Raw genomic sequence first — 16579 nt, 5'->3', positions numbered from 1 at the left:
ATGACCTGTAAATGCCCCAAAATGAACAGCAAGTGACCTGTAAATGCCCTGAACATCGGACAGAATGACTGTGAATGCTCTGGTTTCGAATCAATGAATGTTCCCAGTCTAAATGGATTGGGCGTCGAGCACCGTAGATGCAGCCTTAGAGGTAACTGAGACACTATTATGGTGGTAGATTTTGGTTGCAACTTGTTGGTTCCTTTTTATTTTATTTTTTTTTAAACATTGACACATTTTTAAAACGATATCTCGATTCTTGGCAGGGGCATATCGATAACCTTTTTGGGATACAAAGTATCACGATATATCACCATTTGATATTTTGTCACACCCCTAATTGGATTATCTACACTTATGTTTAGAATAACATTTTAGGACAGATATGGCTTTGGTACTCGAACTAAGACTACGTTCACACCGCAGGGCGTGTTGACCAATGTTCCCCCTAAGCTGCTTGCACACACTCAGCGCAAAAGAAAATCTATGAAGCGAAGAAAAATAAAATTCAACGGAAACGTATTGTAGCGCCAATAGGACTATTTTCTGTTAGCGCCGCAATGATATGTCAGCGCGACACTCCTATTGGTGCGTTTGATACGGCAACGTGACGCTCCCATTTGTGCGGTCGATACGGCAACGCAACACTCTCGTTGGTGGAGAAAAGGGAGTTTACTGAAGCAACATTTCGCTGCCAATCATACAGTATTAATTAATATCTGATTTTAGAACTAATCTAGTTAATTAATAATTGGACCAACAAAATTGTTTTCTGTACTATCTCGCAACACAAATCAATGAGCGACAGGTGTCTAGAAAAATGCTTTCAAATAATGTTTTGAACAATATCTATTCTTGAATTAAGAACGTTTCTGACTTTTCAAAGCTTTTTTTAGAGATGAAATATACTAATTTATTGCTTAAAATATGTCTTTTAAGCTAATTTTCAGCTAGCTATTTTTCTTATTTCAAGAAATGTGAGTAAAAATTTACTTGAAGCACTGGCAGATAATTTCACTTATTTCTTGTAGATTTACAGTAAAACGTAGGAATTTAACTAGTTTTAAGGATGTGTTTTTTTGCAGTGTAGCTGCTCAGAAACAGAGAATAGGAATATTGAGTGTCCTTATTGTTTGAACAGTTTTAATGTGGGAGTGATATAGTGTGATACATTGTGGTTGTTCATTATATTTTATTTTTTTAACTCACCCTTGCCACAATTGGACCTTACCCAGGCCAAAGCAGGACCCTCCTATGGTTAAAGCCGGACTCTCACATATAACATAGTACACATGTCATGAACAACGAGATCTTGGCCTTTTTCATTTTAAGTTAGCCAAATCAATTATACTGCATTAAAAGTAAACTAATGAAAATTGCTGTAATTTCATTCCTTTAATAAGCCATGTCACTTGCTATGTTCCAAGGTTTTGAAAAGGCGTGATACTGGTGTGTGGCCTCCATGTATATCATCTGATGTTGCTCACCGTGGTCCGCAGTGTGCTCAGAGCTTCTGTGTCTGTTTAGACACATGAAAAATTAGAGAGAACATTGGTGTTGACCAATTCGGGTTTTTTGTTAAATCTTTTTTTTTTTTTTTTTTTTTAATATGTGTGCGTGTGTGTGTGTAGTCATTATTCACATTCAAAAACCGGCGCGACTCATTGGTGAACGGAACGTGTCCGTGACGTAACATGCTTGTGCACCGTAACTTGTCGTCAGGTGTCATAGTGTTTACGGAAGTAAATACGGTACTTACGAGCGGTCTCTGCCGTCGCGCTTTTACAGCAATTTTGTGGATTTTATGCTACGGGAGAAAGCGTTTTCTCGAACTAACAATGACACGTTTGGTATCAAGAAGGTATTTTCTATGCCTGATTGTTCGCATTGTTGCTTGTTTTCAGGGGTGGGTAAAGTAACCAAAGATTTTACTCAAGTAAGGGTAGCGTTACTTCTAAAAAAAAATTACTCAAGTACAAGCAAAAAAAAGCATTCAAGTAATGAGTAACATTGTGAGTAACTGCTTATAATGTTAGATTTTTTTTTTTTTTTCCCTCAGCACAACTTCATCTATATGAACTGTTATTACAATACTGTACTACAGCCTAATACATGACCATATTAGGCCAAACAGAGGACACAAAAATCATCGAATTCAGACCAGAACAACATTTGAAACATGACCCATCCAAAGGGCATGAGGGCCCTCTAGAGGAGAAAATCATTGTTACCTCTGATTGGTATAATTGTGGTTATTGTTGCGATGTGTCATTGGTGAAAAAGGCAGCCACTGTCTGCATCTCTGGCAAAAATAAAGTCAATATGTAGAATAAAGAGGAAAAATGTAATGTCTAGTGTAGCCCAAAGTAGCATAGTAAGAGTAGTGTTTCTTCTTCACAATTCTACTCAAGTAAAAGTTAAACGTAATGCGTGGCAAAACTACTCTAAGAAGTAAATTTTTCTCAAAAAGTTAGTCATGTAACAGAGTAAATGTAACACGTTACTACCCACCTCTGCTTGTTTTGCCGAACAGTCATAACATTTTTCACCTGGTGATAACGTACAGTATGTTTGCACGCATATGAATCGCGTTCACACTGCAGTGGCTTTGCGAAGACATCTGATATATATCCACAAATACAATTGAGCCTCGGTAAGATTTGAAAAAAAATCTTGATTTGGACTGTTTCATACTGCATGAAAAAAAATCAGATACTGTACCTGTCGCATATGGGCAAAGAAATCGGATTTGACCTGTAGTGTGAACATAGCCTAAAGCCTGAGTTATACTCCCGCGTTACGGTGACGGCGTAGCGACTACGGCGTCATTCGACATTCGATAGTTCTGCGGTGAGGGAACGCGTTGCTCTGTAATTCACCGCCAAGCCACTAGAGGGATGTGGCGTTATGTTTGTACGGTTTTGGGGCATGATTGTTGACTACTTCCGCTAGTCGGAGAAAAAATAAACAATGCAAGATGGAACTCTTGAAAGTAAATATTCTGCTCATCAACAGTGAATAAATATTGAACATACAAATGTTGACGGGCAGGCGACGCAGAAGACGGTTTCGAGGCGGTCTGGCCAACTTTTGATGCCGCACATAGAGTTTTAGACTCGGGTGGAGAGAGCTAGCTGTGGCGGCTAGCTTCAAACTGGCGCCGAGCACTGCGTTCAAGGTCTGCAAAGCCCTCCAGCCTGATTTGTTTGCCGTGTCCTACAACCAGCCAGTGGGAAGCCATAGCAGATTTCTGGCGTCTAGGGAACTTCCCAAACTGCGTTGGGAGGCTTGATTTTAAGGTTATCATAAAAAGCACCGAGGCACTCTCAATCAGTGATGATGTATTGTGTGTGTGAACTGTCTGTTATTGAAAATTAAAGATCAAAACAACTCTTTTGACACCAAATCTGTGCTTTATTCTTCATATACTTGAAACATATGTACACAGTAAATGATGAAGTGCACCAACCAAAAATACGACATAAAGTGATAAAAAGTTGGCAGTTTTTGGCCGACTGTGTCACCGCTTCGTGTGGCCACTCGATTCCGACCACCCACGTCTCGGTGGTTCTTCCATTTATTTATTTTTTCGATCGCCGACCTTGCCATTTGGCAGTCACAATAATAATTTCTTGACGAGACTTGCTCTTCGATGATACTCCCGTTGGCTTGGTGCATTTTTGCGTGTAGAAAATAATGTTTGATTCTATTCTACAATGGCGGTGTTTTCGCCCGGAAACAACAGTCTGAGCGGACCAATCACAGTCCGTTTTCGCTACGTCAACGCGTCTACGCGACGCGAAGGTTAGAAAAATTGAGAGGTGCGCGTCAGGCTACGGCGTAGGGTCGTAACTCGATTCTTCCTTGACGGCGTAGGTCTGACGCGGAAGTATAACTCGGCCTTTAGGGTGTATTCACACCAGGAAAGTTCTAAGTTCGCTTTCTTTGGTCCGCTCCTAAATACATTTGATTCGGACTTTTTTGAGACGGTTCCTTTTCATGTTGCAATTTGAGCGAGCAACCCAGGATTTTACAACAAACCTACGCATGTGTAAAAATTAGTGCTGTCAAATTTATCGCGTTAACGGGCAGTAATTAATTTTTTTAATTAATCATAAAATATTTGACGCATTTAACGCATGCGTGGAATGACCCGCTCATGCATTGCCTCAAACAGATTACAATGACGCCGTTTTTTGCACATTGAGAGCTAAGAGGCAGAGAAAGGCGAGTGGACACATGCGTTCATTGGACCGCGCCGTTTATTGGCATAAGGTTCGGCAACTCCTTCACAACAAACATAAGTATCATTTAGTGAAAGCACAACAAAAATAATATTCCTATCTCTCAAAAAAAAAAAATAATGTTCACAAAAAGAAAAGCTCCCAATCAAAATAGCAATGCAAAATACAGATAAAATTTACTCAGACTTTGGTCAAACTCAATTCAAACATTACATTTAGCTCCACAACAGCCACACTGGATGGCAATATTTAGTCACAATATACAAACTATCAGAGGTCTTGTACGTTGTGAAGCCAGCACTCAAATGACCGTGACGGGAACTACGGCGTCAGGCGAGGGACAAAACACACTCAATGGCTTGATTTCTAAGTAATTTAAAACTCGCCATTGACACCTTGTGGTGTATTTCAGTCACTACCTTACGTAGTTAAAGAAACTGTGGAAGAACGGCAGGGAGCCCATGTGACGTCACCACTCGCCGACGTCAACAATGGCGAGCTACTAGATTATTTTTTTGATTGAAAAATTTACAAATTTTATTAAAATGAAAACATTAAGGGAGGTTTAAATATAAAATTACTATAACTTATACTAACATTTATCTTTTAAGAATTTCTATCCGTGGATCCCTTCAACAGAAAGAATGTAAATAATGTTAATGCCACCTTGTGGATTTATTGTTATAATAAACAAATACAGTACTTATGTACAGTATGTCGAATGTAAATATCCATCTTGTGTCTTATCTTTCAATTCCAACAATAATTTACGGAAAAATATGGCATATTTTAGAGATGGTTTGAATTGCAATTAATTACATTTAATTAAATTTTAAGCTGTGAGTAACTCGATTAAAAATTTTAATCTTTTTACAGCCCTTGTAAAAATCTCGCTTGAAAGCGAACAGAGACCACCTCTCCAGCGAGGTCTCGGCTGTTTGGTCCGCACCAGAGTTTGCTGGTTTGTATTCACACCAGTGGTGCAAAAAATTTCTTAAATAAAAGTATTTAAGAAAATTACTCACGTATACAAGTGCTTGCTTTAAAATACTTTACAAGAGTAAAAGTATTTTCTCCCGATGCAGAAATGTAATATACATACTGTATACACTGTATATATACAGTGTAAAAAATGTAATATACATATACAGTATATTATATATACAGTATATGTAGCCGAGTCAATATTCAAAGAAGGAATCAGAAAATTCATTGACTGCTCAGTTTAATTTAAAACTGGATGGATGAAAAAAAAAGCAAAATAAATTTGACTGGGCTGTAAACAGATGTTTAACAAGCTCAAAACCCCCGAAACCTTCATCTTGCAAGCAACTATCAGGTGCTTACCGCCACCTACTGCACAAGATCGTAGTGGTTTTTACTGGTCAAAATCTATTTCACCTGCCTAATCTTGCTTGTAGTCGTGTTGCTGTCTCTAGTGTTAAGTTACAGTATAGTTGCTTGGGGCAAATAGATTGTGCCACAGGCATGAAAACGAAACTATCAATTCATAAGGACAAAAAAAGAAATACAAAAGTAAAGTGTAACGCAGGTGACAATTTGAAAAGTAGTGGAGTAAAAAGTACATATACCTACTGTAAAATGTAGTGAAGTAAAATGTACCACTTCATATTTGTACTCAAGTACAAATACACGAAAATACACGAAAAATTTAAGTACAATAATGAAGTACTTTTACTTCGTTACATTCCACCACTGATTCACACCAGCCCAAATAATGCGCACAACAAACTTTTTGGGTTTGGTCCGGACCAAACAAGGCAGGTGTGAATACCCCCTAAGTGTCAGTCAGAGGCCCTGCCGTTTCTTCTACGTATCTGTGCAGGCAACATTTGAATGTAACTTGGTTGTAGAACCTGAGCAGGATACTTCTATTTGCATTCATTTTAATAGGAGAAATTGTTTCAGCTCACGAGCACTTTTGTTTATGAACAGAGGCTTATAAATAAATAAGATCAAGATCAAGACCGATGTTTCATTGGCATTTAAAAAATAACTATTTAAACACTCAGCATTTTAAACTCCTCATTTACAGTCATTGGTCATTTATTTTCCCCATAGACAAGCGCCCATCCCAAAATGAAGCTATGTCATTAGGTTCCAACAATGCAGAGTTGGGGATTTTTTTCAATGCAAAACAGGTGAAACAAATGATGACCAAAGTCAATCCAAAGAAACTAACCGGCGTGTCTGTCTCTACTAGGCAAAATTTGTTAAATATATTGTTTCAACGAAATATACTACTATGAGCTTTGTCCAAAAAATAGTTTATTTGACTAAATCCATCTATGAAAACAAGTGAAGGAACAACATAATTTATTATTATTTGATGATTGTCAAGACTCACCCGAGACCAGGTGTGTCGCAAGTGGAGAGTTTGCGTTTCCGGTTTTCTGAGAACAGGGGTTCCATGGAGTTCTCCCCCAAACTGCTCATCATGTACACATACCAGCACCTGCAAAAAGATAAAAAATTAGGTGTTACAAATACTCTTGGCACCAACATTGATGACAAGCTGTCTTTTGATTCTCATGTTGTGGCCGTCTGCAAGAAGGCACATCCCTGCCGACTCCTCTCAGTTTAAACGGATCAGACATTTATCACCATCAAAGGCACTCAAACAAGATCATTCACATCAAGCCAGGCATCATGAAGACAAAACGTGTTGCTCATTCTAATTCACGCTTCTAGAGGCTGTTCTGCATCATTGATTTAAGAAATTTCAACACTATATAGTTGAGTACAGTGTATTTTTATAATACAGTGGACCCTCATAATTAAAGATTCACCAATATCAGTATCGGAAGGGGCGATCCGATCCGGCCCCCCATTTGCGAGTACCAACAGAGAGGTCGCCAATACCATTTACCTGTCCTGTATTACAACACTTGACCGCAGCCTTTTTTTCTCCTGACGCTCACTACACTCTCTGTTGTGTGATGACACGTGATCACTTTGCATGCCAAGCAGCTATCAATATGTGCCTGCTCCAGACCAATGATAGCGGGCCAATAGCCGCTCTTAACTAATGCCGGGGCAGTTTTTTCATATGTAGGGAAAAACAAACTACGAGACAAAAATGTTGGCGGTCTGGACATATTTCATCTTATAATCTCCGTCGAGTACAATAACTGCATGCAAGATTTGCGGCCTGAGAGTTTCGAGAAGTGGAGTTAAATCGGCAAATTTCCAATGCCATGAACCTGATAAAAAGAGTTTGAGGCTACAACAGCAGCAAATGCTACCAAGAGAACGGTCAGCTGACTGTCTACTTTACTTTTATCGTCTTTTACTGAAGGAAATGCCGCGGTAACTTGAGACCTTTTTCAAAAGTAGGGTTGCCACCTTTCAGAAATAGAAATAACAGACGCCGCCCCTCACGCCCAAAGCCATACAAGTGACCCAAAAAAGGGACATTCCCAAAACTCCTAAAATGCATCAAAATGTATCTATTTATATATATTCTGTATTGATTCAATACGGAACACAACTTTTATTCCCACGTCAAAACAATTTTCTTATTTCAAAGGACGGTGGCCTATTCAAAAGTGCTGTAGAAGTAAGCAAAGTAAGCTAAGCTAAGTGGCTAAGTGTGTTTCTCTGCTGGTGCTAAGAAAGGGAGGCTAATAGAGACAGGATGCTGTGGTCAATCATTATTATTTATAATTTCATGAAAGTGTCACTGTTTTGGTCTTTGAGAGCCAAAACTCAGGGTTTAGAAAAGTTTATTAATTCATTGTAGTTTTACTTTCTTACTGTTGGGCTAGTATTATACATGTTTTAATTTCACAAATTTAGCACTGTTTTGGCCTTTGAGAGCCAAAGGTTTATTTAACTCTTGTCACCCATGCCAGGTATGCAATAAAAAGTTCTACTGGTTTCACTTTTTGTGTGTATTTCCATATAATACATATATATATATTAGAGCTGAAACGAATACTCGAGCAACTCGAGTAACTCGAGTTTAAAAACTGATCCGAGTAATTTTATTCACCTCGAGTAATCGTTTATTTTGACAGCTCTAAGCATCACGGACTACTTTTAATGCGGGACAATGCGCTGATGTCACGTGCGTAGAGAAAGAAGCCAAAAAAAAAAAAAACTTACTCCAGCCGACAGCTGCTACAAACGACGCCGACGTTGCTAAATACTAGCCCGGACGATGTTACGTTGGTGGCAGGTAGCGTCTGATGAGTCTCATAGAGATCACATGTATGTTGAACTAGATGCGACATGACAGACTAGGCCGCGTCTGGGCAGCGTTAGCAGACAGCCGCCATCTTAAAGCAGTAGAGCGCTAAGCGCTAATAAAGAGCGCTAAGCGCTAATAAATAAGATTAACGTTACTGTCACAAGCTCAAGTAACGTTAGCCCTGCGGAGGGCTAGGTTTCTAATAATTATGACCACTTTCGATGCGTGGCTAACGTGTCTTACATACAGGCTTTAACATAACATAGCGTTGTGGAGTGATGAGGGTGTAAAATAAAAACTTAATAATGCTAACTATCAATTTTAGCTCAGTAGTCATTGCTGGATAAAACACCAAGTAGCACTGGTCCCTAATGTGCTCCAATACAGCCTGTATCATACATTTATTTTGAACACTGCAAAAACTCAAAATCCCATCAGGACTTACAGTTTAGACTAACTTAAAACTTACCTAGAACTTAAAAATGGCTTGACACAAATAATAATAATAATACATTTTATTTCTAGAGCGCTTTTCAAACACACAAAGACGCTTTACAAGAGACATGGAATCACAGTACAATAAAAAGGTTTTAAAAGGATAAAAAATTAAAATCACAATAAAAAGAAGTAAAAATATGACAGCTAGGGGTTATGGTGGGTTAGAAAGCGTGAACAGGTGTGTTTTCAAATAGAAATTCAATTGAAACGTGGGAAAAAATCTTAACTTTTAAGTGATGTGTGTTATCAAGCGTAACGGCATTTATATATATATATATATATATATATATATATATATATATTTTTTTTTTTTGTTTGTTTGTTTGTTTTTTGTTTATTCCAGTTACATCTGAGATGCAATTGTTGGCTGTTTTCAACAATATACATCGAAAATAAAGACATTGACTGACTGAAAATGGTTCAAGATTAGATGAAATGTCTTGTTTTCTCATGTATATTTATAATTGTTATTTGTTTTATCCGATTACTCGATTAATCGATAGAATTTTCAGTCGATTACTAAAATATTCGATAGCTGCAGCCCTAATATATATATATATATACATTTCAAACAAAGTCAAGTGTTATCGGTATGGTATTGGTTTCGGCCGATACTGCACAGCGAGGGGCCAAAAAAATGGTATTGGTGCAACCCTACTCTTAATACAAGCACCTCACCTTACAGGTTTTTAATATACAAGCATCGTCATGAGAGAAAATGAGTCTCATTATGCAAGCAAATTTTAACTTTATGACTGACGGGCGAAATATAGAAAAGTCTCTCTTTCCGACTGCCCTTTGCTTTGACTCAAGTGTCTTGGCATCCCCCTTGGTGGCATACCAGCATCTCGCATAAACAAAATTTCCCAGTCTGTCCACCTGCTGCTCATACTTGTCTGGTAGAATTGTGTATCAAAGTGCATCTGAATCATTAGTGCTTACAAGTGAACATTAACCATGTCCCCCAGAAAGTGACGTACACAAATCTCTACTCGGACTAGTTTGTAAATATTATTATTATTTTTTTTTTTTACAATACATTGAATTTCTTTATCATATTATTTAGCCTTTAAAATGATGCCTTTAATTATTATTTAGGGGTAACATAGGGGTTATGGGAAGTGTTGCATGAATCAACTGGATTTCATTGATCTCTGATGATGAAAACCCATTTGAGATACGAGCACATTCACGTTACGAGCTTCGTCATGGAACGGATTGTGCTTGTATCATGAGGGTCCGCAGTAGATTAGTCAAATTGACGATAGTGACGTTACAAGTTTTTTAGGATGATTTTATTATTTACTATAGTTTTGGTGAATTATCGCAGTGACTAGAGCTACCCCTCCGCTGGTGCTGCTACTGTCAGGTCGCAAGCACACCCTGCCAAAATGCAGGACAAATAGGCTAAAATATTCTTTTGTCTCCTCTGAGATTGGGCGTCTAAATAAGTGAATGATTAATTAGCTTGTTATATTTGGTTATTGTTGTTTTCTGTGCCATTCGTTGTTGTACTGGGATGGTTGTTGGCTGTTTTTGTTGCAGCTGGCACCTAAATAATAGGAATAGAAAAGTTATGCAAGCAAATGAATTATGACTATTGAATTCTACATTAATATCATGGGTGGCAAGTTGTAAATTGTAAAGATCAGCCCCCCCCCCCCCCCCCCCCCCCCCCAAAAAAAAAAATGCTCATATCACGCACATTATAATCTCCTGGCAGGGAATGACAAACCCGTCTGCTGGCCTCTTCCGCTGGGAGAACATTCGAAAAAGAATTTGAGTTTGTTTGTTTGTGTGCGTGCGTATGTGGGAGTTCATCATCTCATATGGCTGTCTCTCTCACTAGACACACGCACACACACAGGATTAGCAGTGTCTCTGATGAAAAGCCACACTGCACAACTAACCCCGTTAGACAGCCGTCTGTCTCCCATAATGCATTACGTTTCGTCTCCAGGAAGTGAGCTGATAAAGGTTGTTGGGAGGCGAAGCAGATGGGAAGACAGGAGGAGAAGGAAGAGGAGAAGGAAGAGGGAAGGAAAGAAAGATATAAGGGAGGGTGGGAGAATCCTCTGCTGTGACTTGAGCTCTGATTGGTCACTTTCTTTGCCACAGTGACAGCGACAGGCACTGGGGAGAAGTGGGAGGAAGGGGAAAGTGAACACAACTAGAGAAGACAGAGAAAATGCAGACGACTAGAAACACCAGGAAGAAAGAGGCAGTAGTGAAGGGGGGTGGGCGGTCACTAGGGACGAAGAGATAGGCATGTCAAACACAGAAACAGGTAAGAGATAAAAGGAGAATGAGTAGGAGTCCTCCATGCATGCACTTGTGCAGCAATGAGTGGCCTGAAAGCCACCAGTAACCCTCTTAACCTTCACAGCCAAAGCAGTGTTTTCATTTCATTGATTACATGGTTATCCTCTGACCAGAGTACCTCTGCTGCATAACAATTCAGACCAATGGCAGCAGTGAGACGAGAGTGTCTCCCGAAGCAATCTGCAAAACGTTTCCTTTACTTCTCAGAAATAGAGAAAAATCAACACGCAGCAAAGATCATCTTAGCTGACTCGAGTATACTAAACTTTTATTAAACTTAAGTTAAATTAGACTTGAACTCATTGGCTACCATTGAAGGTGATGGACAAACCAAATCTGCTCTAAAAATGAACTGTTTTTACGCCACACAGTAACTTTTACATGTTACCAATGACAACCCTGAAGCTAAGGAAACAGATAACCTACCATTAAGGCGGTTCGATTAATCGATTTTGAAACAAAACTGACTTTTCTGGTTAAAACGATGGTAAAAACTTACAAATTGGTACCTTCGATTTTCAAAACCGCACCGTTTATCTTAGTGTGTCTCAAAAGTGAGTACACCCCTCGCATTGCAGCAGATATTTAAGTATATCTTTTCATGGGACAACACTGACAAAATGACACTTTGACACAATGAATAGTAGTCTGTGTGCAGCTTATATAATAGAGTTCATTTATTTTCCCCTCAAAATAACTCAAAATATAGCCATTAATATCCAAACCCCTGGCAACAAAAGTGAGTACACCCGTATGAAAAAACGTACATGCCTAAATGTCCAAATTGATTACTGCTTGTCATTTTCCCTCCAAAAAGTCATGTCACTCGTGAGATTGAAGAGGTGGGGGGTCAGCCTGTTAGTGCTCAGACTATACGCCGCACTCTACATCAAATTGGTGTGCATGGCTGTCACCCCAGGAGGAAGCCTCCGAGTGTATCTTGCACTCTACCACAAGTATGAAAGTATACTGCCTAGCATGACCAGACTGTTCTTCCTGTATTTTTAAAACACTGTGAGAATAGTCTGGGATCAGCTCCTTAATAGCCTCTCGAGCCGAACGAAATCATCCGTGGAATCAGATGCGATTATTTGCGTTGTGTTCTTAACGAGCAACATCACTCTTGCACGTCGAAAGTAGTCTCCACAACAACACAGATGGCGAACGGTAGAGCCGAGAATATATTCTGATTCGCGGTAAAATCCGTTTTAAATTACCAAAAGCGCATCGACACAAGTCACTGAAAACAGTCTCTCGCGCTAGCCATGTTGAATAAACTTCTCCGTTCTCTGCTCGCGCTGTCACTTTACCAACGTCACGTCCGCTCGTCGCTGATTGGTCCACTCCGCTGTCTGTTTGCTGAGGCTTCCTCCGCCCTGGGAATTTGATCTGCCGGACGGTCACCAGACTCAATCGCTGGAACAGCGATCAGTCTGGAGTTCCAGGCTAGAAAGTATATGTGTGTGAGTGTTTGTGTCTGTCTGTCTGTCTAGATATGTGTGTGTGTGTATGTGTGCGTGCGTGCGTGTGTGTGTGTGTGTGTGTGTGTGTGTGTGTGTGTGTGGGTGTGGTTCCCTCTGTCTTGTTTTCTTGTCAAGATTGCTGCTACTAGATTACAGTAACTAAAAGCATGCCATGTTGTTTTTTGTTTTAATACCATAACATGTTTTGGCAAAATGCATAGGCCTACATTTGAAAATTGAATCTACAGTGAGAAGCAGAAGTATTTCCACCCCTTGTGATTTTGCAAGTTCACCCACTTAGAAAATAGGTAGACGTTTGAAATTTCAATCATAGATGCATTTCCACTCATGGAGACAATCTAAAAAAATCCAGAAATCACATTGTATGATGATGATTTTTTAAAATAATTAATTTGTAATTTACTGGGGTTCACAAGTATTTGTACCCCAGAGAACCAGCAAAAATTATGATACTCAAAGAGTCGTCACTCTACCTTAAACCCAAGAGTACACACCCACCCAACAGCCGTTTGAACTCAATATTGTCACCTGTGCACCCCACAGTCAGTCTTAATCCAACTGCTACCATGGGCAAGCCCAGAGAACTTTCAAAAGACACCAGAGAAAAAAATTGTTGAGCTCCACAGAGCTGGAAAAGGTCAGTGACAACTGGAGAGCAGCTTGGTGAGAATAAATCAACAGTTGCAGCAATTGTTAGAAATTAGAAAAGGATAACCATGACTGATAATCTACCTCGGACTGATGCTCCATGTAAAATCTCTCCTCGTGGGGCATCACTCATCATGAGAAAAGTGAGGGCTCAGCCTAGAACTACATGGCAGGAGCTGGTCAATGACCTGAAGAGAGTTGGATGCACAGTTTCAAAGCCTATTGTCAGTCGAACACTACAGTGCAATGCTTTAAAATCATGCAATGGTCAGAAGTTTCCCCTTTTGAAGCCAGTACTTGTGAAGGCCTGTCTGAAGTTTGCCAGGGACCATTTGAATGATGCAGAGGGGTTATAGAAGAAGGTCATGTGGTCAGATGAGACCAAAGTTGAACGTTTTGGTGCAAACTTTACTCGTCATGGGTGGATGAAAAAGAAAGATGAGTACAATTCCAAGAACACCATCCCCACTGAGAAGAATGGGGTGGAACCATCATGCTTTGGGGCTGCTTTTCAGCAAAGGGGACAGGACAACTGTACTGTATAAAGCAGAGGATGAATTGTGAAATGTATGGTCAGATTTCGAGCCACAACCTCCTTCCCTCAGTCAGAGACTTGAAGATGGGTCATGGCTGGATCCGACAATGATCCGAAGCACACAGCCAAGCTGACCAAGGAGTGGCTACGTAAAAAGCATATCAAGGCTCTAGAGTGGCCTAGCCAGTCTCCAGACCTCAATCCAATAAAAAAAAAATCTTTGGATGGAGCTGAAACTTCGTGTTTCTCAACGACAGCCCCGAAACCTGACAGATCTGAAGAAGATTTGTGTGGAGGAATGGGCCAGAATCCCTATTTCCGTATGTGAAAACCTGGTGAAGAACTACAGAAAGCCCCTTACCTTTGCAATCGCAAACAAAGGCTTCTGCACTAAATATTAGCACTGATTTTCTCACGGGTACAAATACTTATGAACCCCAGTAAATTACAAATAAATTATTTTTAAAAATCATACAATGTGAGTTCCGGAATTTTTTTTAGATTATGTCTTTACATGGAAATGCATCCATGATTGAAATTTCAGACCTCAACCTATTTTCTAAGTGGTTGAACTTGCAAAATCACAATGGGTGCAAGTACTTCTGCTCCTGATTGTATATGCATAAAGTTCATTGGCCCATTAACGTGTTTGACCTTAGGGATCATTCTGTTACCTTCACCGGCGTGGATATTTGGGTTTGTTTAGACAAGGTGATTGCCACTTTGCGTATTGTTATCACTGAGTGACAGTTTTGCACTAATTAATTCATGTAAGTAAGACCAGAGAGAAATGTGACAGCCCATCACCCTGAGCCTGGCTGTCTATCTACTTCACCTGACTGACTTGATTGACTGGCTGGCAGGCTGGTTGACACTTTATATGTCATTTTTATGTTGCCAAGTAATCGATATCGAAAAATTGCATTGGTGAGAAAATAATCGGGATTTTCTTTTAGGGCAAAATCAAACAGCCCTACCTACCATCCTACTGTTGTAAATGCTTTAATATTAGACAATATTTTTGCCAAATAGAATTTTTTTAACTGGTAATTTGAAATAATTTGCAATGAAAACCATTTGAGTCTATGAATATTTATTGTTATGAGTTAAATAAGGCAAATCGATGCTAATTTTTGTTAGCACGTGAATGGTGTCTTCCATCGTAAAGTATATTAGCAGTAAGGTAGCAGCTGTTTAAAAAATGAAATGCATTTTGTATTTTAATGTACAGTATGTTTTATTTTCTTTGTTACTGTATTTGTGTTTAATGTTACAGTTTACTTTAACTGTAGTGCCATGACACATTCTGCTTCTAAATCATCAACATTGGATTCTCTTTGAAGGACCGCTTCCTATCTGCCAAACTTTTATGTGACATATGTGACAATATATCGCGGTGGTGAAATATTGCAACACTTTTTAACCTAGTAGGTATTTGATATGCTTTGTCTAAGAAGTGAAATATCAATTTAAAATGGTGTGAGTTTAAAAAAAAAAAAAAAAAAAGGAACCGACAGGTTGCTATCAAAATTTTCCGGAACAAGTGTCTATACTAGCTCATTGTCTGCCATTGTGGGAGGGCTGCCACACTCCCATTTCAAATGGATTTGACGTCTACTAGCGATAAACACTATACAAGTATAACTCCATTACCATTACCATTATTAGTTGCATCGTAGATGCTATGACGGAGAATATCATATATTGATTTTCTGGCCCATGTATCGATCATTTTTGTATTGCCATATCGTGAGAGAATCATTATTGTGAGCCTTGTCTCACAAACTGTATCATGAGGTACCCAGACGTTCCCACCCCGATAAGCTTTAGGCAGTTTGAATCCCCATCATTTTTGTTCGAATAACAAAGTTCTACCTAAATGTTTTTTTTCCCGATCTAAAATCTCAATCTAAAAATCTTAAAAAGTCTGTCAGCGTCCTTTTTGTCGGCTCGGTATCTATTTTATCGTTCCATAGGCGGAGTTTAAATTTTGGGGCAGGGCGGGCACAACATGTTGATGACCACGAAACGCTGTAAATAAATAAATAAATCAATAAAAATAATAATAAAGCAATAAAATTAACTTACAAGAATATCTATAATAAGAAGTCAAAAATGAGTGGGTTTTTTTTGTTTTTTGTTTTTGTTTTTGTTTTTGTTTCCCATCATTCTTGAGGGAAATTCAGGCTGCTTAGGACAGCTATACTTTTTGCCAAGATCGTCATTCATTGAATATGGTACGCCCGCCGGTGTTGTGCCAATGTAGTTCCCCCTGTCAAAAATTGTATCCCCTGGGCTGGGCCACTGCGCTGCACTGATTTGCTTGATTTCCGTGTTTTGGTGATGTAGTTATCTACAAGGTTTTAAAACATGGCCCATCCATCCTAAAAAAAAAAAAAAACTTTTTTTTTCTGTCGTATAAACCATTTTGGCGGTGCTCTCTGGCACTTCATGTTGCACATTTTCAATTTTTGGTTCTTGCTCAGTAGTTATTGTTGCTTTTGAAAGCTTCGGTTTGTAAAAATTGCATGTATCCATCTTGCCTCTTCGGTCTTCGGGTGGTTTTGGCTAAGCAAAGCAGATGACCGTCTAAGGTGCTAGTCACATGGTCTGTTTGAAAAATAATTATGACCCA

General features: G+C 39.1%; 1 protein-coding gene across 4 annotated transcripts in view; it reads right to left on the bottom strand.

Moving 5' to 3' along the window:
* Positions 1-16579, bottom strand: part of LOC130931905 (nuclear receptor coactivator 3-like) — a 121604-nt gene that overhangs the window by 29520 nt on the left and 75505 nt on the right. For 3 of the 4 annotated variants that reach the window (XM_057861124.1, XM_057861114.1, XM_057861105.1), the window contains exon 2: positions 6613-6720. In XM_057861124.1, coding sequence (XP_057717107.1) covers positions 6613-6704 — 92 coding nt within the window. In that variant the 5' untranslated portion in view covers positions 6705-6720. Of the gene's footprint in view, positions 1-6612; positions 6721-12587; positions 12739-16579 lie in introns of those variants that run through there. The other variant, XM_057861132.1, reaches the window with a different exon arrangement.

Source organism: Corythoichthys intestinalis, chromosome 2 (genome assembly GCF_030265065.1).
Source record: "Corythoichthys intestinalis isolate RoL2023-P3 chromosome 2, ASM3026506v1, whole genome shotgun sequence".
NCBI lineage: Eukaryota > Metazoa > Chordata > Actinopteri > Syngnathiformes > Syngnathidae > Corythoichthys > Corythoichthys intestinalis.
This window is presented reverse-complemented; position numbering and strand designations above follow the sequence as displayed.